The following is a 27,525-nucleotide window of genomic DNA, read 5'->3' on the forward strand; positions in this document are numbered from 1 at the left end:
GTTCTGCCACGAGGGCTAAAACTTCACAATGGTTACATGCCTTTTTCAGCAAATCTTGTCAGCTATTCTAACGCCTGTAACTTTATGCAACTGATTAGGAGGCTGTGGGGTTACCAGATAACAGCATCTAAACTATTAGTGGCATTGAGAAAGTAAGACAGAAATGTTAAATACTAGAAGGTGTAGCTTGGAGGTGAGAGGAGAAAAGTTTAAAGAAATTTTCTGAAGCAAGTTTTTTTCCACAAAGAATGGTAGGTGCCTGGGACGCTGCTGGGGAAGGTGGAGGAAGCAGATAAGAAAGCAACATTTAGGAGGCAGCTAGACAGGCACATGAACGTGTAGTGAATTCAGGGATACGGACCATGTGCAGAGAAGTGGGATTAGTTTGACATTGTGGCTGGCACAGCAGTGGTGGGCCGAAGGGCCTGATCATGTGCTGTACTCTCTATGCTCTATGTTTGTTGATTGATCCTAATTTAGAGAGAATTTTCACTTCAAGTCGAGAGAGCTATCCCATCTCATTCAACCAACTAATTACATACTACACCCTTCTTCATGTATGCCTTCTTCTCTGTTACCATCAGCAAGTGGCAGGGTTTCAGCTTTTGCGTATGTGACACAGGGAGGGTGGGGAGAGAACTGGGAACCACTTGGATGAAGTCTTCTCTGACTGATGGTCTGCAGCCCGACTTGATGCCCAGATCTGATCTGGGTGCAGCTCGATGGGACTATGCAGCATATTTCGGCATGGACTAGAGGGGCTGAAGTGCCTGTTGTGTTTTATAACTCAATATGGAATCGACTGAGCACAGAGATTTCACAACAGGTTGATATATTTTATACTTTTAGCAGGGACCACTGTTATCCCAGCCAAACGACCAACTCCAAATACTCCCTTCTACTGATTTGCAGCTTTCCTGTGCTGTGTTCATCAGAAGCTCAGTGACCTTCACCCTGCAATGTTTTCTCTGGAGATATTCCGGTGCAAGCAGGTTCTCACTCACACCTCCCCACCCCAATGCTGCTTAATACTGTTGTGAGCAGTTTTACTGAGAAAAGCTTTGCATGTATACTGATTTGAAATGAACAAGGACTTTGACAGTGCACAGGCTACACCCAACAATACAACAAACAATAACTATCATTGTCAAAAAGTAGTTAGGATAACACTTTTATGTTGGAAGAAGACAGGACAGGCAAAAACATTATTTCATAAGCCTGGAATGTCACAAACTACTGTACTTTCCAAAGTGCAGTACATTGCTGTAATATGGGATTCCAGGCACTAAAATACATAGCAAATTCAGAACTTTATCACTGGAGCACTGGCTAATCCATTGTAATAATGACATTTCAGGGATGAATATCAGCGGGATGACAGGGAGTGCTTTCTGCTCCTCACTGAATATAACAGTGGGATCTCAGCATTCATTTCTGATGTCACAGAGTCATTGAAGTAGACAACGTGGAAACCGGTCCTTCAACCTATGCCAAACCAGAGAAAATCTGCAGACGCTGGAAATCCAGAACAACACACACAAAATGCTGGAGGAACTCAGCAAGTCAGGCAGCATCTATAGAATAAACAGTCAAAATTTCGGACCGAGACCTTTCATCAGGAAACCATCTGATGGTGACTCTCAGCCCGAAACATCAACTGTTTACTTTTTTCCATAGATGCTGCCTGGCCTGCTGAGTTCCTCCAGCATTTTGTGTGTGTTCCTTCAATCTACGGACTCACTTCCAAGGAGTCACTTTCAGAGGCTTTTTCCCAGGGCTGAAATAGTCAGCATGAGAGGGCACAGTCTTGAGGTGCTTGGAAGTAGGTACAGAGAACTTATCAGGGGTAAGTTTTTTACGCGGAGAGTGGTGAGTGCATGGAATGGGCTGCCAGTGATGGCGGTGGAGGCAGATACGATAGGGTCTTTTAAGAGACTCCTGGACACGAAAAATAGAGGGCTATGGGTAACCTTAGGTAATTTCTCAGGTAAGGACATGTTCAGCATAGCTTTGAGGGCCGAAGGGCCTGTATTGTGCTGTAGGTTTTCTATGTTTCTACAATGAATGTTCCCGGTATTATTTATTTAGTTTATATTATTTGCACGATATTTTACTTTTTATTCTTTTGTACATTGGTTGTTTGTAAGTCTTTGTTATCTATTATTTCTCATAAATTCTACTGCATTTCTTTATTTTCCTGTAAATGCCTGAAAGAAAATGAATCTCAAGGTATATGGTAGTTATAAGTAGTTGGATAAACAATTTACGTTGAACTTTGAACTGGCTGAGTCTACCAACCACCCATTTACACTAATCCCACACAAATCCAGTCTTACTCCTCCTGTCTCCATTTCATCTCCTCCAGATTCCACCACTGACCAGCACACAGGGTAATTTCATTGGCCAATTAACTTTCAGCATGTATGTCCATGGGACGTAGTAGGAAATTGGGAGCAATTCAGCAAAATCAGATGATTACAGGGAGAATGTGCACTATCCATGCAGACAGCACTAGAGATTGGGAATGAACCCAGGTCTACTAGCTATGCCACAGTCCTGCTCAGAACTGAAAAACTTCATGTTGGAGGATAGATAGAGTTGATGTGGATAGGCTTTTTCCATTGAGAGTGGGGGAGATTCAAACAAGAGGACATGAGTTGAGAGTTAAAGGGCAAAAGATTAGGGGTAACATGAGGGGGAGCTTCTTTACTCAGAGTGGTAGCTGTGTGGAACGAGCTCCCAGCAGAAGTGGTTGAGGCAGGTTCGATGTTGTCACTTAAAGTTAAATTGGATAGTTATATGGACAGGAAAGGAAAGGAGGGTTATGGGCTGAGTGCAGGCCGGTGGGACTAGGTGAGAGTAAGAGTTCAGCATGGACTAGAAGGGCTGAGATGGCCTGTTTCTGTGTTGTAATTGTCATATGGTTATATGTGGTTTACACAGATTTCAGTGAGGCTCTTGACAAGGTCCTGTGTAGTAGGCTTGTCCAGAAGGTGAGGGCACAGGTGAGCTCTTCTCTTTTGCAAACTGGATCCAAGATTGGCTGGGTGAGAGGTGGCAGAGCGTCGTAGTGTATGTGGGTGCTTTCTGTCAAGAAGTTTGTTAGAAGTGGTGTACCACAATGATTAGTACTGATTTGGAACAGATGTAAGCGGACGAGACTGTAAGTGGTCTGATTAGTAAGTGTGCAGATGGCACAAATATTGGTGTAGTTGTAGCTAGTGAGGATGGTTGTCTAAAGAAACAGTGGAAATGGTAGTGCAGATGGAATTTAATGCTGACAAATGTGAGGTAATGTGCTTTATGAAGTCAAAATTTGGTAGGACATACGTAAATGGCAGGGTCCTTAGGAGATTTAGCGTACAGAAAGACCTTGTGCATAGCTCCCAGAAAGCGGTGACACTGGAGGATAGGGTAGTGTAGAGAAAGTACAGGGAGATTCATTAGGATCTTGACTTTAAACATAATGAGAGATTATGTTTAAAGGAGGGCTTTAAACATAATGAGAGATTAGGTAGCCAGGGGTTATTAATACCAGAAAGAAGGAAGCTGAGAGGTTTTGTTTTGCCTTATCTGTGTTTTTAGTTTGTGTTCATTTATTCAGAATCAGAATGAAATTCTGATTATTAAACCTGATTTTGATTATTTGTTTCTCATGGAACTGAGTTTAGAGAGAGACCCAGATTCCATACGGGCCATGTGAAATCCAGGTTAAAGTGAGGGAAATCTTTTCATTTCTATTCCGGGTGTGGGATACCCGGAATATAGTGAGTGTGAGAAGGGAAGTCATCCTGGAATGACTGTGTCTACGCTAAATGGTACTGTGAAGGAGGACACTCCCTTAACACTGAATGATACTTATTAGCTATTCATTTCCGACCCTACTTGTGGTTCCCTGCAGGGTGGTATAATTGTGGCGGTTTGGGATATGTTGTCCCCTTTGGCCCACACTGTTGTGCCAACCATGTAACCTACTCTTGAAGCTGCCTAGAATTACCCTACTGCATAGCCCTCTATTTTTCTAAGCTCCATGTACCTATCTAAGAGTCTCTTAGAAGACCCCATTGTATCTGATTCTACCACTGTCTCTGGCAGTGCATTTCACGCACCCACCACTCTCTGTTTGAAAAACTTACCTCTGACATCCCCCTTGTACCTATTTCCAAGAACCTTAAAACTATGCCCCTCGTGTTAGCCATTTCAGTCCTGGAAAAAAGCCTCTGGCCATCCACACGATCAATGCCTCTCATCATATACACCTCTATCAGCTCACTTCTCATCCTCCATTGCTCCAAGGAGAAAAGACCAAGTTCACTCAACCTATTCTCATAAGGCATGCTCCCCAATCCAGGCAATATCCTTGTAAATCTCCTCTGCACCCTTTCTATTGTTTCCACATCCTTCCTGTGGTGAGGTGATCTGAAGTGAACACAGTATTCCAAGTGGGGTCTAACTAAGGTCTTGCATAGCTTTTGACATTACCTATGGTCTTGAACTCAATCCCATGGTTGATGAAGGCCATCACACCATATGCCTTCTGAACGACACTATCAACCTGCACAGCAGCTTCGAGTGTCCTTTGGGCACAGACCCCAAGTCTCGCTGATCCTCCACACTGCCATTAGTGTTACCAACTTGAATGTTGCTGAAGATTTTCGTATCTGCAGAACATCCTGTCTCTCTACCATGAGGTAGCAATGTAATAGCTCCTGAAGTACAGTTTTGTTGTAAAATGGCTTGAAGCATTTTTTTATGAAAGATTGAAATAAAAAGGAATGCACTGCAGAAAGGACCACAATCTGGGGATAGCTGCTGGAATGTCAATCACCGTCAATGTGTTGCAATAAACTTGGTCATTTCTGCTAACTGTTGTTGATATAGCTACATTAACTAGATTCTGCAGACTCTTTGCTGAGTGTCCCTCCTGCCTCTAAGCTAATGCAGCTTTGAGGGAGACAATAATGAAAGGATAATTGGAAAGTGCAGAAGTGGCCAATTAATGGATCCATTGGGGGAGAGGAGATAGAGGGGGAAGGTGATAGCTTGCCTGATATAGGGAGAGGCTGTCCTGTTGAAGGAGGAGGGCAATGGGGAGTGAAAACTGGCCTAATGTAAGGGGAGAAGGAATGGGGAATGGCTCTCCTGTTCAGAGAGGGATAGGTGTGTTCCAGTATGAAGCTCCAAGACAATGCTGGAAGAAAGGGCTGCCAGAAGTGCACTGTGGCAACATATCATGCTGAGACATGGCGGGTCCCTTACTGGGAAGGAGTGTACTCCATATGTATTTCGCCATCTTCTGCTGATCAAAATACAATCTTGTCCACCACTTCTCTCTGCTTGGAGCGTGCAAGATCTCCCTGTGACCAAAATACCATCAGAAATAGGAACAGAATTAGGGCCCTTTGGCCCACCCATCGAGTCTGCTCCGCCATTTTATTATGTCTGGTCAATTTTCCTCTTAACCCCAATTGCCTGCCTTCTCCCCATAACCCTTCATGTCCTGACTAATCAAGAATCTATCAATCTCTGTCTTAAATATACCCAATGACTTGGCCTCCACAGTCACTTGTGGCAACAAATTCCACAGTTTCAGCACTCTCTGGCTGAAGAAATTCCTCTTCATCTCCATTCTAAATGGACATCCCTCTATTCTGAGCCTGTGTCTTCAGGTCTTAGATTCCCCCATCACAGGAAACATCCTCTCCACATCCATTCTACTGAGTCCCTTCAACATTCGATAAGTTTCAATTAGATCCTCCTTCATTCTTCTGAATTCCAGAGCCATCAAACGCTCCTCATATGATAAGCCTTTCAATCCTGGAAATCCTTTTGTAAACCTCCTTTGAACCATCTCCAATGTCAGCCCATCCTTTCTTAAATAAGGGGACCAAAACTGTTCACAATACTCCAAATGAGGTTTTCACAAGTGTCATTTGAGCATTAACATTACATCCTTGCTTTTATATTCTAGTCCTCTTGAAATGAATGCCAACATTGCATTTGCCTTCCTGACCACAGATGCAACCTGCACATTAACCTTTAGGGAATCCTACACAAGGACTGTTAAGTCCCTTTACACCTCAGATTTTTGAATTTTCTCTCCATTTATAATATACTCTGTGCTTTTATTTCTCCTACCAAAATGCATGATCATACACTTCCTGGCAATGTATTCCATCTGCCACCTTTTTGTCCATTCTCCTAATCTGTCTAAGTTCTTCTGCAGCCTCTCAGATTCCTCTACACTACTTGCATGTCGTCTGCAAACTTGGCCACAAAGACATCAATTCTGTCATCCAAATCATTGACATTTAATATAAAAAGAAGTGGTCTCAACACAGACCCCTGTAAAGCACCACTAGTTACCAGCAGCCAACCAGAAAAAGGCTCCTTTTAATCTCACTCTTTGCCTCCTGACCATCAGCCAGTGCTCTATCCATGCTAGTATTTTTCCTGTAATATCATGAGTTATTAATTTGTTAAGTAGCCTCATGTGTGGCATCTTGTCAAAAGCCTTTTGAAAATCCAAGTAAAAAACATTCACCAATTCTCCTTTGGTATCCTGCTTGTTATTTCTTCAAAGAATTCCAAAAGATGTGTCTGGCAAGATTTTCCCCTGAGGAAATCATGCTGACTTTGGCCTGTTTTATAATGTGCCTCCAAGTACCCCAAAACCTCGTTCTTAACAATTGACTCCAGCATCTTCTCAATAACTTTCTGAGAGGTTGCCTGGTTTTCCCCAACATCCCAAAGACTAGCTGGTTGGTAGGTTAACTGGACACTATAAATAGCCCCTACTATTTGTGAGGGATTAATAGAGTGTGGAGGGACTGATGGAATTGTGAGGAGAATAAATTTAAATTGGTATGAATAGGTGGTTGATGATAGCCAAATATTTTGTGGGCTGAGAGGGTCTGGTCTTGGTATTTTTTTTTCTTCCTGCCAGTCCTTTCACCTCCATTCCTATTGACTTCATTTCACCCATCAGCTGTTTTAACTCCACCATCCAAGCTCAGTCACCCATTCATACTCACTGGAGATGTGAGCTTGTTATCATCTCGATATCAGTCTGGGAAAGAATCAGTCAACCCTGCTGACCACGGGACAAGGTCAGCTACCTTAATAACTTTAGGAGCAGGATGGGGACTCCACCTAATTCAACAGGAATGTCTAGAACTTCCGTGGGCCAGACCAGACATCCTGACTTTCCATCATTGGACACCTCTTTGGGGGGGTCACTAATTTTGGAATAGATATAAGGAATTCTGCAGATACTGGAAATCTTAAGCAATGCAAACAATATGGTGGAGGAACTCAGAAACCCGGGCAGCATCTATGGAGCACAATAAACAGTTGACATTTCAATTAAGACCTGATGAAGGGTCTCAGCCTGAAGTGTTGACTCATTTTGGAATGATTTGTTTTGTCCTGTTTGCTCTGTACCTCTGAGTACCTCACAATTCCGGAAAGATCTACATATCCATAATCACCTGTGAGAATACAAAGGTCCAGACAGTTACAAAGTAATGAGTATGAGTACCAGGTACTCATTGTCTGTAAGGACAAGGAATTGATTGTGGACATTAGGAAGGGGAGGTCAGGAGAACACACACCAGACCTTATCAGTGGAAAGGATGAGCAGCGTCATGTTCCTGGGCATCAATGTCTTGGAAGATCTACCTGGGCCTAACATATTGATACAGTTATGAAGAAGGCATGCCAGGAATTTGAGAAGATTGGTACTGTATGTCAACAAAGACTAAGACTATTATGGAGTGGCCACCACTACTCCACAACCTCTGGTTTCCGAAGCTTCCACATCACCTCTTGGGTCCTCAGAGCCTCCATCTTCCTCCCTCCTTACCTTGGCTGAGCATCCCAACCCTGCCCCCCTCCTCTGATGTCACCAATTCTCTTCCCCCCTCTCTGATCCCTGCCATGTCTTCACCATTCCCTCTGACCTTCCCTTTTCTGAATTGGAATGTTCTGTCTTCAGTAAGGCCCCTACCTTTGTCCCCTTCCGCTCGCACCTCCGTGAGTTCTACACCCACCACAATGCTGAGCTCTCCTTTCATCCCATCCATCTCCAAGCCCATTTCTTTGGCAAGGATTCCCAACCCTCTCCAATGACCCCTACTCCCAGCTCCAACCCTTCTCCTCTTCTTGGACACCCTGCTCTGGATCTTTTCATTTCTAATTGCTGATGAGAAATGAACGGACTCACCTTCAGCACTCCTCTCTCCTCCTCGAACCTTACCCCTTCTGAATGGACTGCCCTCCACTCTCCCCGCACCAATCCCAACCTCACCATCAAAGCCGCAGACGAAGAGGTTGCTATTGTAGAGTGGCGGTCTGACCTCTACCTTGCTTAGGCCACCCTCAACACCTCTCTTACTTAAGCCTTGAAAAGGACCCCACTCCAGACCATCATGCCACTGTTTCCCACTCCATCACTAACCTTATCAACTCTGGTGGTCTCCCAGGTGGTTGACACGGAAATCCTAGTGATGCTCCTCAGCCATGTCCTGGCTTGAGGAGGATATGAAACTGCTTTTTAACTCGGCAGGGAGATGTCACTGAGGGTTTCCTTGTCAAGCAGCTGATCTCCTCTGGTGCCAGTGGCCATGAAGTAGTGTATAGGATACATGGGGCTGGACAAATCTGTCAGTGGATGGCCAAGTCACCAGATGGTATCTAAGGCTGATGGATCACCACAGCCCACTTTGTGTGCCAATCTTGGGCCTGGATTTGCAAAGTTCCCAACGTTGTCCTATGTCAACACAAGCAATACTACAATTCCATGTGTGAGAGCTGGATCTTGAAGCTGAGACCAGGTGCTTGCAGCTGTTTCCTGACTGGATGAAATGCCAGACTCCCAGGGATGTTGTGGCTGCTCTCCATTCCCTTGAGATGTCTGCCTGACCAGCCAGATTGAACCCTCACTCTGGGCTCCACTTCCCCACTGATTCACCCAAGCACAGTGACTGCCAACAGCAGACTCAATCTCATCCAGATCTCAGATTGCTGTGAGTAGTTAAATGTTTTCGTGGGTTTTAAGTGTTTCTGGTACTTTATTGTATAAAACATTTTGTAATAGTTACTGATTGTCAATATTTTGACAGCTGTAACAGCCTGCTAATCTGGGTGTGTGGTATTAGCCAGCTAATGCGTCAGAGAGAAAATAGACCGAAAGAGTCTGCAGAAGGTTGGAGACTCAACCAACTTAATCACGAGCACAACCCACCCCACCATCACAGACACCTTCAAAACACGATGCCACAAAAGGCAGGAGGAGAAGATGGCAGCCCGCCGTGCCTGTGCAGCCCTCCGGTGAAAAATGATATCGTATCTGTTCAATAGGGACCGTGGACAATTCTGATTTGATGGAGAATGGACGTGAAAGCACAGAGGAGCATCTGGAGAAATTTCTGAAACGCCCGTTCGCTGCTGTCATTACTGTGGGGTCGGGAATCTTTCGGAGGGTAGGCCTCAAAATCCCCAGCCTTGCCTGCTTTTGGTGACCAAGAAGGAGGTCGAATCGTTCGGACAGAGATGGCGCTCAGTACTCGGTGTCGGAGAGCTGATCAGAGCTCGAAGTTTTCGGATGACTCAGAGTCGGACTGTGGTTGGCATGGCAGGGAGAGTTTTTCTTCCTTCTCCCGTCTGCGTGAGATGTGGGACATTTGAGAAACTTTGAACTTTACTGTGCTCACGGACTTCTTCATTAAGTTATGGTATTGTTACACTGTTTGTAACTATATGTTATAATTATGTGGTTTTGTCAGTTTTTTCAGTCTTGGTTTGTCCTGTGTTTTGTGATATCACACCAGAGGAAATATTGTATCATTTCTTAATGCATGCATTACTAAATGACAATAAAAAGGGACCACGTGTCTTCATAATCATCCATCATTAAGGACCCGCATCACCAGGTACTTCCCCCTTCTCATTACTACCACCAGAGAGGAGGTACAAGAGCCTGAAGACATACACACACAATGTTTTAAAGAACAGCTTCCTCCCCTCCATCATTAGATTTCTGAACGGTTCATGAACCACGAGTACCTCACTATTCCTCTCTCACACTATTCATCGATTGATTGATTGTAACTTACGGTAATTTTTATGTATTGAGCTGAGCTGCTGCCACGAAACAACAAATCTCACAACGTGTCAGTGATAATAAAGCTGATTCTGATTTTGACAAGTATTAGTAAGTCATTCTGTCCCTCAGGCCTGTCCTCTGGTCTATTAAATCAAGGGCAACTTCTTTTCTCAGCATCACTTACCTGGTGTGGAGTCTTGTTCTAAGTCTAGGTGAATGTTAACACCTTTTTGACTAGTTAACCTGAAATCTTATGTTGCCTGGTGCAGACTCTCAGCTTAAATGGCACAAATGTTAACCTATTGAGCGTACACCTGAGCCATCACTCACACTGTCTTAGGTTATCACCATCATTCGAGTTCACAGCCGAAACATAAGCACTAATTGTAACTTCCCGTCAACCACCACGAACCACAGGTTTGCAAGAGACAAGCTGTTCAATCTCTGGGATCAGACCATCTCACTCAAGCAAGGTCCAACAGCTGACGTGCTGTTTCCATTGGCAACCAGTAAGACAACAGCAAGAAGGAAATCCACCATCACATGACAGGTTATATCATTTGCCAAAACCTGTCCTTGTAAGTCGACCCAGCAGAAATCCATCTGTCAAGGCCTACTATCCATTAGGTGCTCAATTTTAATCCCCACCCTCTCCATCTCACTGGTCAGAAATGATCGGAAATTAACCATGGGATTTAAGCCCATCTGTTTTTGTTAACTCATTGCGAGGAGAGGCAGCCCTTTCCCAACCTTCACTGCACTGGGGAAGAAGACGGGTCTCAGTTCTACAGTGAGACCACATGTGGACATTGCGCACAGTTCTAGTCTCCTTATTCAAGGAAATATTTACTTGTGGAACTTTGGGCCAAATAGCCTAATTCTGCTTCTATGTCTTGTGGTCTTATGCTCTAAATGTGCTGGAAGATCAGTGAAAGACACACTTTAGCCTGGCCGAAACTTGTTGATCTTCTTGTGTAAGGAGCTATCTGTAACTAAATGTTGCTGACTGGCACACTCTGGTCTGTGACAATATGTGTCTCTCAAACACTACATGGGTGTATTGTTTAAGGAGGAGACATGAGCATTATTGACACATGGTAAATAGGTTATATTGATCTGATAATGAACATAAATTAAGACATGCACTCATTCTATTGTACTTCCTGTATATATTGTGCAAGAATGAAATACATTTTTGAAGTAAAGGAATTTAATCTCCTTACAGACAGATCAGCAACATTCATCAGACTGATTCCTGGATGTAGAGTTCCTCTTATGAGAAAAGACATAGCAGTGCAGGATTTGCTGTCTTGACTTCAGGAGCATGTTTGTCTCCTCATGTCACAGGCCGAATCAAAGGTGGTAACGGATCAGCGTATAGGAGGGAGACTGAAAATCTGGCCACAGCAACAACTTCTCTCTCAATATCAGTGAGACCAAGGAGCTGGTTGCTGACTTCAGAAGGAGGAAACCAGAGGTCCATGAGCCAGTCTCACTGGGGGATCAGAGGTGGAGAGGGTCAGCGTGGTTGTGAATATATTGACTAGCTGCATCACAGTCTGGTATGCCCTTGAACGGAAAATCCTACAAAAAAGTGGTGGATATGGCACATTCCATCACGGGTAAAGCCTTCTCCATCACTGAGTACATCTACAAAGAGCATTGTCGTAGGAAAGCCACATCCATCATCAGGGACCCCCACCACCCGGGTCATGCTCTCGTCTCACTGATGCCATCAGGAAGAAGGTACAGGAGTCTTAGGACTTACCACACCACCAGGTTCGAGAATAGTTATTACCAGAGGGGACAATTTCACTCAACTTCACTTGCCCCATCACTGAACTGTTTCCGCAACTAATGGACTCACTTTCAAGGACTCGTCATTTCATGTTCTCGATACTTATTGTTTATATATTTATTATTATTATAGTTTTATTTTTTTCTTGGCTCAAGCTGGTAAAACCTGAGGTACGGGCATAGCTAAACACATTCATTTCTCAATTGCTAGGAACTTTCAGACTAGAATTATTGGTGTTTGGTATTGTGGTTTTCTGAAGATTTACATAGATATTGCTGTGCAGGTCTAATTGATTAATTTTATTGTGAAGTGACTTTGGGATGATACCAATTATAGATATTACTATTGGGACAATATATACCCTGTTCATGTTCTATAGTCTTTCAACTTCCTCTGTCAGTTTTTTCTGGTGTTTTTCACTTATTGATTTGTGTATGTTTTGTGTGCTTGGAATAGCTTTATCTATTAAGTATTTTGTTCTTGCTTGTTTATCCTGTAGTATGATATCCCGACAGTTACTGTTCGTTCCATCTGCAATAATGGACCGGTCATGATGTAATTTGTCAGACTCTGACTCTAAAGCTGGATCAGGCTTGTGTTTATAGTAAGGTATGGTGTCTTTCGTGAGTTTGCATTTTAAAGCAAGATTTTGGTGAATGATGTTTGCCACTTGATCGTGCCTGTGAAAGTAATCAGATTGAGTAAGGCTGCTGCAGGATCCTGTAATGTGTTGGATTGTTCCTAGATTCTCTTGGCATTTTCTATATTCATTGTCTTGAATTTGTTGGGCTTTATTATGGATTTTTGATCTTTATTCTGTGTTAACCACCTGGTCCTGCTTTCCCACAAGGAACTTCTCTGTTTCTGGGAAGACGTCGCCAAATCTGAGCCAGGTGTTCGACAATTCCTGGCCGACATCTAGTCTGCTTAAATTATGGGGATGTCTTCCATAGACATGTTTTCCAATGGTTAACCTTTTCTTTTATAGTGATAATTTCTTCATTTTTCTGGTATTTACTTTATTGGAATTGCTTGTGTGGAGTGCTGAATCCTGTTTTTGTTGATGAAAATGTATCCCTAGAAGCTTTATCTGTTGTGTAAACTTTTTATGTCTATTATTCCTCTTCCTCCTTCTGTCCTAGGTAGTGTTAATCCAAGTGTGTTTGAGTGTACACAGTGTTTTCTAAAATTTGTCATTTCAGTCCTTATTTTTCTTTGTAAATTTTACAGATCAGTTTTGGACCAAGATATTATGTCAAAAGGATATGTTAATATGGGTAAGTGAAAGTGTTTATTGCCTTTGTTATATTTTTACTACTGAGCTCTGTTTGGCAGATTTTCTTAAGCCTTGGAATAAATTATCCCACTATTATTATATGATCATTACTCTATTATTATTGTTGTTGTTGTTGTTGTTTGTTTGTTTTTCTTTCTTTTGATACTTACTCAGTTTGTTGTCCTTTGCACATTGGTTGTCCGCCCTGCTGGTCTTTCATTGATTCTATTGTGGTTATTGGATTTATTGAGTACACCACAAGAAAATGAATCTCAGGGTTGTATATGGTGACATATATATAATTTTATAATAAATTAACTTGAACTTTGTTCACATTGAAGGCTCTCATGTTCTGAGGTCTCTGTTTACACTGGTAGAGGGGCAGAGGTGTAAAATTCAGGGGCATCATCTCAGTATAAGAAGTGAGCTACAGAAGACTGACAGGATGAGGTTTTTTTGTCCCAAGGTGTTTTGAATCTTTGGAATTCCATCCTCTGTCAAGGTCCGGATCGGGGTCCCTTTAAATTTACCATGTTTATTTTACGATCTGGACCGTTGATTCCGTTTTCCCATATCCCTTGGCTTTGGTGATTAGAGGCAATTAACACTCAACTGAACCAGTGGCTTATAGTCTCCGGCTTTCAGCCGTTCGGCGCGGGAGTGTCTGCAAAGTCATTAAAGGTACGGTGTGCCAATGTCATCTGGCTGGAGCAAGCCTAGTCTCTGCCGAAGCGAGTGCCGGTAATTCGCCCTTCCTCACCGGAGCAACCCTGTCCAGTTACCTCGCCGAAGCGAGCCTGAGAAGTTTCCTCATCAAGTTGGGTCCGTTAGTTAACCCGCCGGAGAGAATCAGGAGCCGCTGTCTACTGTTCCTGGGCCGAGTCTAGAGCTCGCCACTACCCGGAGGTTCCAAGTACCACGTCCAAGTCTTGGCTCCAGCGGCATCCGAGTACCACGTCCAAGTCAAGTCCTGGCCCTGGCGGCATCCGAGTACCAAGTCAACTCCTGGCCCTGGTGGCATCCGAGTACCTCCTGGCCCTGGCGGCATCTGAGTACCAAGTCAAGTCCTGGCCCTGGCGGCATCTGAGTACCTAGTCAAGTCCTGGCCCTGGCGGTCTGTGATTCCTGTCCTACCCCCGTGTCTGAATCCCTTCTCTGCCCCTCTCGCCTCTAGCCCTTGGCTGCAGCCCTCACCTGCACCTTGGTCTAGTTCTGTCGCTGGAGCTAGATAGGAACTGTCTAGTGTGCTTTTGTGTTGGTCTTGTCTTGTCCTCGCCTCCGTGGGGTAAGTCAGGCCATCTTGCCATTGCCCCGCGGGGGTCATGAGTCCTGGCCCTATATCCTGTACCCAAGGAGGGGTCCCGGCTCTCTGTTCTATGTGTGAGTCCCTGCCCTATGTCCTCTTCCCAAGGAGGGGCCCTTGCTTTGTGTTCTGTGTATGTGTCCATGGTTCTGTGTACCTGCTCTCCCGAGACCGAGGCTCTGTGTTCCCATGTTCCTCCTCTCCCCAGCCCATGCCATGTCTATGCCTGGTTCTGGGGTCCGAGCCCGAGGCAAGGCCCAGGTACTGGGTCCTTGCCCAGTCTCGGGCTCGGAGTCCATACCCTAGCCTCCTCATGTCTCCTCTAGTTCTGGGAGCCGATTCTGAGTCCTAGCCCAGACCCCTACTCCCGGCCTAGTCGTAATCCTGAGTCCTTGTCCAGTTCGCTCTTTCCTGCTCCTGCTTTGTTCTCCTGGTATCGAGCAATAAACTAAATCTAAGTAACCTCACAAGATGTGTCTTGCATTTGGGTCTACCCTTGCCCCCAGTGCCCCCCCACTGTGACATCCTCAAGGGAAGGAAAGTACTGGACCATCCTGAAAGTGGTAATGCAAGAAAGAATATGGCTTTCGTTGCCTTCATTGGTTGGGACAACGAGTATGAGATTCGGGAAGTCGTGATGCAGTTGTATAAACCGTTGGTTAGGCCTCTCTTGGAGCACTGGGCGTAGTTCTCATCACCACATGAATTCAAATTCCTGCATGTCAACATCTCAGAGAATCTAGCCTAGGCCCGACACACTAACACAATCATGAATAAGGCATGCTAGCTGCTCTTCTTCATTAGAAATTTGAGGAGATATGGTATGTCGCCAGAGACTCTGGCAAATTTCTGGAGATGTACGGTGGAGAGCATTCTGACTGGTTGCTCCACATCCTGCTACGGAGGCTCCCATGCACAGGATGGCTAGAGGCTGCAGAGGATTGTAGTCTCAGCAGTTCCATCATGGTGAGCCCTCCTCACCATCCATGGTATCTTCACGAGGTGGTGCCTCAACAAGCTGGAATCCATCATTAAGGACCCTCAGCGTCTGCGACATGTTCTCTTCTCATTACTACCATGGAGGAGGAGGTACAGGAGCCTGAAGACCCACTCTCCATGATTCAGCAACAGCTTCTTCTTCTCCACAACCAGATTTCTAACTGGTCCATCAACCCACAAACTCTTATTCATTTTTGTTTCTCCACTTGTTTTGTAATTTACATTTTCTCACTATTCCATTGGAAGCCATCTCCAATCTGCTGGCTTCTGTGTTTAACTCTGCAGGTGTCAGCTTCAGTGTGAATCACTCACTTGCAGTGAGATTTCCACAGCTTTACCAAAGTGACTGCAGTTGTGGGTTCAGTGGGTGAACAATGAAGGCAGCAGCATCTGAGAGGACTGACGTCCTTACTGTACAGCTGCTGACTTCCTGTGGAGGGTTTGCTCTGTCATATCACTTTTGGTGAGATTTACATTTCGGTGGGAACACTCAGTGGAAGCATTCTGACAGGTTCCAGGTTCCATTACAACCTGCTCTAGAGGCTCCAATGCACAGAATTGCTGGAGGCTACAGAAGGTTGGAGTCTCAACAGTCTCATCAAGAGCACAACCCTCTCTGCCATCGAGGACATCTTCAGAAAGCAGCATCCATCACTAAGTACCCTCAATATCTGGGACAGGCCCTCTGTGCATTACTCCCACTGGGGAGGAAGTACAGAGGCCTGAAGACCTACACTCAATGGTTCAGCTTTTTATCCTCTGCCATCAGATTTCTGAATGGCCATCAACTCTGCCTTGTTGTTTCTTTTTGCACTATTTACTTATTTTGCAACTTGTTGTATTTTATGGCTTACAATGTACTGCTGTCCCAAAACAACATGTCAGTGATAATAAAGCTGATTTTGATTGTGATTCTCAGGAAGGATGTGCAGGCTTTGGAGATATGCAGAGGAGGTTTTCCTGGACATTATCTGCAATAAAGTGTATTTAAGTAGTATTTGGGCAAACTTGGAATATTTTCTCTGGAGCATCAGAGGCTGAGGTGAGACCGGAGAGTTTATAAAATTGTGAGAGGCACAGATGAGGTAGAAAGCTGGGATCTTTTTCCCAGGGTAGAAATGTCCAAAAACTACAGGGCACAACTTTAAGTTGAGATTGGAACGTTTAAAGGAGCTGTGCAGGGCAAGATTTTACATAGATAATCGTAGGGACATGGAATGTATTGTCAGGAGAGGTAGTAGAACCAGATGTGATAGTAGTGTTTAGACAGGTACATGAATAAGTTTGGAATGGAGAGATAGAAACATAGACATAGAAACATAGAAAATAGGTGCAGGAGTAGGCCATTCGGCCCTTCGAGCCTGCACCGCCATTTATTATGATCATGGCTGATCATCCAACTCAGAACCCCGCCCCAGCCTTCCCTCCATACCCCCTGACCCCCGTAGCCACAAAGGCCATATCTAACTCCCTCTTAAATATAGCCAATGAACTGGCCTCAACTGTTTCCTGTGGCAGAGAATTCCACAGATTCACCACTCTCTGTGTGAAGAAGTTTTTCCTAATCTCGGTCCTAAAAGGCTTCCCCTCTATCCTCAAACGGTGGCCCCTCGTTCTGGACTTCCCCAACATCGGGAACAATCTTCCTGCATCTAGCCTGTCCAATCCCTTTAGGATCTTATACGTTTCAATCAGATCCCCCCTCAATCTTCTAAATTCCAACGAGTACAAGCCCAGTTCATCCAGTCTTTCTTCATATGAAAGTCCTGCCAACCCAGGAATCAATCTGGTGAACCTTCTTTGTACTCCCTCTATGGCAAAGATGTCTTTCCTCAGATTAGGGGACCAAAACTGCACACAATACTCCAGGTGTGGTCTCACCAAGGCCTTGTACAACTGCAGTAGTACCTCCCTGCTCCTGTACTCGAATCCTCTCGCTATAAATGCCAGCATACCATTCGCCTTTTTCACCGCCTGCTGTACCTGCATGCCCACTTTCAATGACTGGTGTATAATGACACCCAGGTCTCGTTGCTCCTCCCCTTTTCCTAATCGGCCACCATTCAGATAATAATCTGTTTTCCTATTTTTGCCACCAAAGTGGATAACTTCACATTTATCCACATTAAATTGCATCTGCCATGAATTTGCCCACTCACCCAACCTATCCAAGTCACCCTGCATCCTCTTAGCATCCTCCTCACTGCTAACACTGCCACCCAGCTTCGTGTCATCCGCAAACTTGGAGATGCTGCATTTAATTCCCTCATCCAAGTCATTAATATATATTGTAGATATAGATCATGCATAGGTAAAAGGGATTAGTTCAAGTTTAATTGTCATTCAACCATACAACGTATACAGCTAAACGAAACATCATTCCTCTGGGGCGAAGGTACAAAATACAGTACATACAGTCAAACACAGCACATACAGTCACACACAGCACGTACAGTCACACACAGCACATATAGTTCCGATATCACATGCAGTCACACACAGCACGTACAGTCAAACACAGCACATACAGTCACACACAGCACGTACAGTCACACACAGCACATACAGTCACACACAGCACATATAGTTCTGATATCACATACAGTCACACACAGCACGTACAGTTCCGATATCACATACAGTCACACATAGCACAGAGAGTTCCGATACCACATACAGTCACACACAGCACATACAGTTCTGATATCACATACAGTCACACACAGCAGTACAGTTCCAATATCACATACAGTCACACATAGCACATACAGTTCCGATAGCACATACAGTCACACACAGCAGTACAGTTCCGATATCACAGTCACACACAGCACAGAGAGTACCAACATCACATACAGTCACACACAGCACGTACAGGTCCGATATCACATACAGTTACACACAGCACGTACAGTTCCGATAGCACATACAGTCAACACAGCACGTACAGTTCCGATAGCACATACAGTCACACACAGCACGTACAGTTCCGATATCACATACGGTCACACGCAGCACGTACAGTTCCGATAGCACATACAGTCACACACAGCAGTACAGTTCCGATATCACATACAGTCACACATAGCACAGAGTTCCGATATCACATACAGTCACACACAGCACGTACAGTTCCGATATCACATACAGTCACACACAGCAGTACAGTTCCGATATCACAGTCACACACAGCACAGAGAGTACCAACATCACATACAGTCACACACAGCACGTACAGGTCCGATATCACATACAGTTACACACAGCACGTACAGTTCCGATAGCACATACAGTCAACACAGCACGTACAGTTCCGATAGCACATACAGTCACACACAGCACGTACAGTTCCGATATCACATACGGTCACACGCAGCACGTACAGTTCCGATAGCACATACAGTCACACACAGCAGTACAGTTCCGATATCACATACAGTCACACATAGCACAGAGTTCCGATATCACATACAGTCACACACAGCACGTACAGTTCCGATATCACATACAGTCACATGCAGCACGTACAGTTCCGATATCACGTACAGTCACAAGCAGCACGTACAGTTCCGATAGCACATACAGTCACACGCAGCACGTACAGTTCCGATAGCACATACAGTCACACGCAGCACGTACAGGTCCGATATCACATACAGTCACACGCAGCACGTACAGGTCTGATATCACGTAGAGTCACACGCAGCACATACAGGTCCGATATCACGTACAGTCACACACAGCACGTACAGGTCCGATATCACATACAGTCACACACAGCACGTACAGGTCCGATATCACATACAGTCACACACAGCACGTACAGTTCCGATAGCACATACAGCACGTACAGTTCCGATATCACACACAGTCACACACAGCACGTACCGGTCCGATACAGTACAATCACAAATAATATTTGCGCAAGACCCTGGGTGGCATGGCTTGAAGACAGATGGCGCTGGGTTTGCTGCAGACGGAGGCCATCCAGGTTATCTTCCAGGGAGCGAACACTGAACTGTAGCACTGACAGGAGGGCTGCCCCACAGGGGCCAGCACCCAACCCAACATGGATTCCAACCTCTGTTCTCTCCTGTACCGCCTCTGGCATCTCGTCTCCTGGGTGGCTGCAATAGATGGTGTGTGGCATCATGTTCTGGTCCGTGCAACAACCTGATGTCACGTAGCTCCTCTGCCATCAGGCTCACCTAACACACTGAATGTAGACGATTTTGTACTTACCAATATCCAAGAGGGTCTTGTGATCACAAGAAAATGTTTCAGACAAATTGTTTGCAGCATTTGTTGGACCAGAGAGGCCAGTGTAACTAACTGCACAGCCATTATACCTGATTCGCCATGTGTTCAGCATAGACACTGTGAGCTGTTCTCTATAGTTTCATGATCTACTTGAGTATGAGGGGAAGGAAGGCACAGAGAGGGGAAGGGAAAGAGGGGTGGGTGGGGAAAGACTGTGGAAGCAGAACAATTAGGTACACTGAAAGCTGTGATGATGTTTAGGATTACAGGGTACCAGAGTTTGTGGGGATTGAGTAGAAAAGTGCTGGGGCCAAAACCAGGTCAGCCAAAGAGTTTCTGAAACGTTGGAACAGGCTCGTGGCGTCAAGCAGTGCCTGTTGTTTTCTGTGCCTGTGTTAAGCTGCTAGGGTCCTTTATAAATGTAACTGTAAGCTGCACCGGCCTGAACCTGCTGTCTAAACCTGAGAGCTGGTGTGGTGGGGAGTGATGATCTGTGATGGCTTCTCCCAGAGGAAGAAGGAACTAAGGCTTGCAGAGTGGTAAGTTTAACATCGTTGTTTAAGTTTGCTTGTGGACTAGGAGCAAGAATTCTCTTTCATGTTTACAGAGGAACGTTGACACCTCCTGGGCACAGGCTCAGGAGTGTCCTTCCTGTCCTCCCCAAGGAAAGCTCATGAAATTTGGCTTGTCCCCAGTGAGCCCCGCCAAGGTTGGTAGATACTCCATGGAGACAATTCTACCCCGATGCATCGTAGCTTGGTATTCTAACTGCTCTGCCTGCGACTGCAGGAGTTTAAGTAAGTTATAAACACGACACACTCTATCACAAAAACCAGTGTCTCCTCCACTGATTCCACCTACACTTCCCACTGCCTCAGGAAAGTAACCAATATAATCAAGGATCCCTCCCACCCTGGCCGTTCTCTCTTCTACCCCTGCCACGCATAACCCGCAGAAGATATAAAAGCTCGTGAGCATGTATCACTGTGCCACTGTTACAAGACTCTCAGTCTACCTTGTCATGGCACTTGCACTTTGCCTACCTGAATTAAAACTTCCCTGTAACCGTTTTCTTTTTCCATTCGTGTCACCTCAGTGTACTAATGTATCGAATGAACTGTCTGGGTGGCACGTATACAAAAGCTTTTCACCATATCTCCATATATCAAAGTTCGAAGTTCAAATTTATTATCAAAATATGTACATGTCACCACATCCTACCCCGAGATTCGTTTTCTTGCTGGCATTCACAGCAGAACAAAGAAATACAATGGAATCAATGAAAAGCTACACACAAAGACCCACAAATAACCAATGTGCAAATATTGAAAAAATACAATAAATAAATAATATTGAGAACATGAATTATAAAGTCCTTGGAAGTGAGTCCATTGGTTGTGGAATCAGTTCAGAGTTGAGGTGAGTGAAGTTACCCCCGCTGGTCCAGGAACCTGATGACGGAAGGGTAGTAACAGTTCCTGAAGCTGGTGGTATGGAACCTGAGGCTCCTGTACCTCCTTCCTGATGGCAGCAGTGAGAAGAGAGCATGGCCGGGATGGTGGGGGTTCCTGATGATGGATGCTGCTTTCCTGTGGCAGTGCTCCTTGTGGATGTACTGAATGGTGGAGAGGGATTTATACCATTCGGATGTAGCAATAATAAAATGGAACTTTCCCGTCCCTTATTTCTGTGTATTGGTGAGGTGGTGGATTTTCATGTGGGGAAGAGATGGATTTGCTGTTTGTTGAGTCCTTCACTCAGTGTCCATCACTGAACTCTCTGGGACCTCAGGGCAACTTCTTCACACAGAAGCTGGTGGGTATAAGGAATGAACTGCCAGAGACAGGTACAACAGTCGCATTTAAAAGACTCTTGATCAGCTACATGGCTAGACAGGACTTATGGGCCAAACACTGGCATATTAGCTTAGCTTAAATGGTAATTTTGGTCAGCATGTACGAGTTGGGACTGTCTAAAGGAACTGTTTCTGTGCTGTGTTGCTCCATTATTCAATATGTTCAATGTTGATCTTGCCTCCTCCTCTGACAGCTCCTTGTGTCCCTCACGTCCCTAACTTAACAAACGTTTATCTACTTCCAATTGTCCAACCTCCCACACCCATTCAGAGTGGAAATCCAGAGATTCACCAATCCTTAGCGAAAAGTTCCTCCACACCTCAGCCATCAAAGTCAAAGTCAAGTTTATGGTCATATACACCAAATACATGTCTGCACAGCTGCAATGAAAATCTTATCTGCAGCAGCATCATAGTTATTAAAGATTGCCCCATGATCTTGTAACAGTAACCCTCTGTTCGAGACACCCCAATACCTTTATAAGTAATAATTGTGCATTCCTAAAGACAGGAAAAAGTTCCTTCACTATGTCAATAACTACCTACAATGTTGTCTAGGAGATTACCCTTTAACTGCTGGGCAATAGTGGGACACATTGGAGATCGAGCCATTAACACTTTAATTGCACCCAGCAGGAGGGTTGATACTTCTAGTTTGCCAAGCTGGGTGGTGCATACACACACTGCCTCTGAGCTTTTCTTCAACCTTAGCAGCCTCATCTCTTTGGGGTCACACGAAATTGGAGACATCAGACATACCATACCAGAAGCAACCTACACAAAGTGCAGGAGGAAATCAGCAGGTCAGGCAGCATGCTGCCTGATTCCAAGCACTCCTTTCTAATCCTCATTTCAAGGTGCAGTCTTTTCGAATAGGACGGGGTTTGGATTAGACCGTGGGGTGCCAGGGTAGCATGGTGGTCAGCGCAATGCTATTACAGGTCAGGGTGACGGAGTTCAGACTTCAGGTCTGTAAGGGGTTTTTACATTCTCCCCGTTACTGTAGGTGCTCTGGTTTCCTCGCACAGTCCAAAGGCGTACCAGTTAGTAGATTAGGTGGTCGTTGGAAATTGCCCTGTGAATAGGCCAGGGCTAAATAGGTGGGCTGCTGGGCACCGTGGTTCGTTAGGCTGGAAGAGTCAGTTCCACATTGTATCTCAAAATAATAAACACAGAGACAGCTCAAGATACTGCATTCACATAGACAATTAATAAGTGGTACAGTAAACAGATCAACAAAAGTGATGCTTCAATGTCAATTCAGGGCAACAGAACCAACCTTCCCACTCTACAAATGGCCCATACGGAAAGACAGGACAATTCTTCCATGCAATTACTTCAGTTGGGTAAGACTGCTGATGTCAGGCAGGACGCTGGCTGGTGAAGGACTGTAAAGCAACCAGCATAATCCAAGACCTCACCCAGCCCAGACATCTTCTCTTCCCTCCCCACCCCCACCATCAGGCAGAAGATACAAAAGCCTAAAACCATGTAGTACCAAGCTCGAGGACTTCTAATAAGACTATTAAATAGTCCTCTAATATGACAAGATGGACTCTTGACCTCACAATCTACCTCATTATAATCTTGCACCATATTGTTTACCTTTATTACACTTTCTCTGCAGCTGTTACACTTTATTCTTCATTTGTTACTGCTTTAACTTGCTTGTCCTCAATGCACTGTCTAATGATTTGATCTGTATCTGGGTATACGTGACTATAAGCAACAATCAATCCATCCATTTGGAGCTTCTCAGTAATCTGTGGCTCGGTGCCAATGAAGTAGCACCAAGTTGGTCCAAAAAGGTGAGGACTGCACACGCCTTCCGGTGAAAGGATGACCAAGGCTTGCCTGTCGCACCATTTGTCAGAGGGCAGCTGGTGTGTGCATTGCGGAGGAGAGACCTACCTTCAGGTGCTGCAGCTGCCTCCTCTCATCCTCCAACTGTCGCTTCTTGTTCTCGATCTCCGTCTGCCGCTTCCTCTTCTCCTGGGGACAAGAGATAGAAACAGCTTAATTTGGAAGCGTCTCCAAGTCTCCTCTCCCTTCCTCGTGATTTCCACATTCCATCTCCATTAAACTGAAATGGCAATTTAATTAGACTCTCTTTATACAGGGAGGGGAACCTTATCAATGGAGATTCACCAAGAAGAGGATGAATTGCTCTTTGGTTAGGCACTATCACTGAGGTAGATCTGAAGTGAATTACATTAAATTCTAAGTAGCCGACATTCTGTATTCACTCCAGCCGCAACTGTGTTTGCATCCCCTCCCTCATACACCCATCTCCAACTCCTATCCCACATCTCATATTCTCAGAGTGTGGTAGGACTTCCGCTGGGAGTACTGTGCAGGTGTGAGATTTCCCCAACCCCACCTCCACCAGCTTTACAACTCTGACTGTTATCCGTTCCAGGCTTGGGCTGTCTTTGCTTTATGTTCTCAGTTAGGTGAGTGAGCCAAGACAGGCAGCTCAACTGCATTCAGAATCACAGGACAAACTGGCCACTGGCTCTCCAGTGAGTCCTCGGTATCAGGAGTTAGGGCTATGCTTCACAAAACAGGAGCTGATTCCTGAGTTAGTGAGCCAACTGAGACACCTCATCATATTCAGAATCACAGGACCAAGTAGCTGTCCAACTGGCTCTCCAGTGAGTGCTTGGTATCAGGAGGAGTTAGGGCTATGTTTCACAAAACAGGAGCTGATTCCTGAGTCACAGATATCTCTCCCTCCTCACCCAATTAAGCACAGCTTTTGGCATTACAAGCCCCAATTTAGAGCATAGAGTCATAGAGCACTATAGCAAAGAAACCGAACCTTCGCCCACCTAGTCCAGGTCAGCCTACCTTCTAACTAGTCCCATCTACCTGCACCTGGACCATAGCCATCCAGACCCCCCTCACTCATGCACCAATCCAAATTTCTCCCACGTTACAAATTATCTGCAACTTCCACTGGTAGCTCATTGCACACTCACTCCACCCTCTGAGTGAAGAAGTTCCCCCTCAGGTTCCCCTTAAATATCTTCTTGCCTGCCTCATTCAGAGGAGTGACGAGAACGTTGGGCCATTAAAGTCAAGGTCCCTATGATGAACTAGAAACCGACCGGGAGCCTCAGGATCTTGTCTTGTCATGTGGGATCTCTGATGCACTGACCCATTAACATCTACACATTGTGAAGCATCGATTTCCACTACTGATCCTTTTTCCTCCCAAATCCCAAGGAACTGCAGGTTTGTAAGTAAGTGTCTACAGTCAATTGCTCAAGTGTGTCAATTAATGGTAAAATCTGGGGCGAGGATTTGGGAACGTGGGGAGAACAAAATGGGGTTGCTGTAGGATGAGTGCTTGATGCCCAGTATGGACGAAATGGGCCGAAAGGTCTGCTTCTCCACTGCATCCATCCATGACAATCACACCTGCACGATTGCACAAGAGCATAGACTCAGTCCCGGTTTCTGCAGGGGGTGAAATTGACTGGAATTAGTCTCATTCACCATTTGAACCTGCATACTTTCCCCTTCCTTGTTGGGTGGGAGGAATAAAATCACCACCTTATCACCCCCTCCCCCTTCGACTTTCTTGGCAGCACAGAAGGCCAGTCAAGATTTGGATAGAAGAAAACAGATCAAAATACTTCCCAGTCAGTCAGAAAGGATGAATTGTGGAGGAGCAGAGTCTTGGAAGTGAAAAGGTCACTATTTCTGGTAGTGTTCGGAAGTATTCTGGAGTTATGTAAATATAGGTGATACTATTTCAAGCAAGAACCAATATTCAGCTCTTACTGTAAAATGAGTCAGTAAATTGAAGTTAAACTGCCCCATAGTCTAGATTTGGCTTGCAAAATGGAGACAATGAGATGTTTGCACATGCAAAAACCAAGCGTTAAGACAATGGGGTCGTGTTAATTGGCCTGCATCAATCCAGGCAACATGGCTAAGTTATTTGCAAAATTGTAATTTGAGATCAAGCTGGCAGAGCAAATGGACGTTGTCACTCAGCATATCAAACATGGTCACAGGGTATAGGCAATCATTAGTTATTGTGTACTCAGAGACTTTAATCTCGGGTGTCTGCCTCTCTGTCTTCAAAAGCACTGAGATTATTTGTGAGAATTACTTTGCAACAAAGATGTTTGAACATTCCCACTGTAGATATGTAATTCAATACAAGCATTGCCAACCCAAAATATCGAGGTGAACGATGTCATTGTAACTACTGAAATTCTACTGAATCACCTGCTTTTACCTTTGACCTTAAGGGCATAAAAATGTGACATACAGTAATTTGGGGTTTATGTCAATCAGGGCGAGGCACTTCAAATGCTATAAAGCAAGTGCAGAAAATAAACCCTCTGGTGGAGAAAATGTGGAGGTAAGTGGATAACATTATAATTCAGACCAGACTGTGTTCCAGCCAAGGACTGGTGAAAATCCCAAACCAGCTTTCACTAAAGGAGGTGAAGGCTGAGAGCCGATAAAGCTTTTGAGAGAGAAATTAATCAAATCTGTTGATTAAAGGAAGCAAGGAATGTCAGATTAAGGCAAGGTAATGGCCCGAGGTTCTGCTCAGCCATGTCAAACTGAGTGGTAGGACAAGTCTGAGGGGCTGAAGGGTCTCTCCCACTTCTTAGAGTAGGGACAAGGGGGAAAAAAAGACCTCAGAATCAGGTTTATTGCCATCGGCCATCGACATATGTCATTACATTTGTTGTTTTGTGGCAGCACCACAGCATAAGACATAAAAAATGTAAGTTACAAGTAAATAAATAAATAAGTGACGAAGGTGAGTAAGATAGTGTTCTAGATTCATGGAGTAGTTTAGAAATCTAATTAAAGCTGTTCCTAAAACACTGGGTGTGCATCTTCAGCCTCCTGTACCTCCCCGATGGTAGTTAAGGGAAAAAGGCCTGCTGATTCCTCCAGTGTTTTGTGTGTGTTGCTCGGGTTTCCAGCATCTACAGAGCTTCTCTTGTTTATGCTAGTAGGGCATGTTTCGGATCATGAGGGCCCTTAATGATGAATATTGCCTTTTTGAAGCACCACCTCTTGCCTTCGAGGAGAACGAGACACTGAGAGTCTGGCTGAAGGTTTCAGCAGTGGGGACAGTGCTGGGGATATACAGAGACTGTACTGAATGTAGAAACACTGTCTGAGAGAGAGTCTGGCCACCTGCAAACTGGAATAACAGCAATAGTATTACAAAGACAAAGGTTTAAAATGCTGCTCCTGTTATTTCTGGCCACAAAAGGTGGTGTGATGATATTTCTTTAAACAGTGGTTCAGTTCTCTGAACAGCAGGGAAATGATTCACACAAGATGAAAGAAGCCATTCAGCTGAAAGATCGCCAATCTTTCAAAGCTCAGATGAAGGCAAGTTTATAAAATAGGGTTGGTGTCCCATTACTTTTGGAAGTTAATAACTCTGCCAATAACTTTGAAAAGAGTTTTAGTTAATAGATGTAACATTTTAACAAGGAAACAATAGATCCTGGTTATCTCTTTTCCTTTCCCCTCTCTGTACTTTTCAACATGGACTTCCTTTGTATTTTTGTGTCACTGTAGATAGAAGTGTGTTTAATAACTGCATGATTTTGAAGTGCCTTCTATAACGAATTCTGCTTATAAATGCAGACTAGCTCCGTGAAGCAACTTGCTTAGCACAGACGAGCTAGGCTGCAGGGTTTGTTTTTGTGCTGAATCACTCTATGACTGTTAAAGGCACAGTGCCGATATTCTGGGCTCTCGGTACTGCAGGGTAGATCCACGCAATTCCTATCAAAGTCAGTGACCTCTGTCAAGAGGAGGGTCAGACAGGGAGCTGTGTCTCAACCTAACGGTGGGTCAGCCTTTGACCAAATGGCTCAGGAATGGCCTCAAAGTTAAATTGATGAGATGAGTCAATTCTATTACAATATCTGAAAGA

General features: G+C 44.7%; 1 protein-coding gene across 4 annotated transcripts in view; it reads right to left on the reverse strand.

Moving 5' to 3' along the window:
• Nucleotides 1–27,525, reverse strand: part of palm1a (paralemmin 1a) — a 334,532-nt gene that overhangs the window by 104,695 nt on the left and 202,312 nt on the right. For all 4 annotated transcript variants that reach the window (XM_063032807.1, XM_063032806.1, XM_063032808.1 and 1 more), the window contains exon 3: nucleotides 23,508–23,588. In XM_063032807.1, coding sequence (XP_062888877.1) covers nucleotides 23,508–23,588 — 81 coding nt within the window. The remainder of the gene's footprint in view (nucleotides 1–23,507; nucleotides 23,589–27,525) is intronic.

This window comes from Mobula hypostoma, chromosome 24 (assembly GCF_963921235.1).
Source record: "Mobula hypostoma chromosome 24, sMobHyp1.1, whole genome shotgun sequence".
In the NCBI taxonomy this organism is placed as follows: domain Eukaryota; kingdom Metazoa; phylum Chordata; class Chondrichthyes; order Myliobatiformes; family Myliobatidae; genus Mobula; species Mobula hypostoma.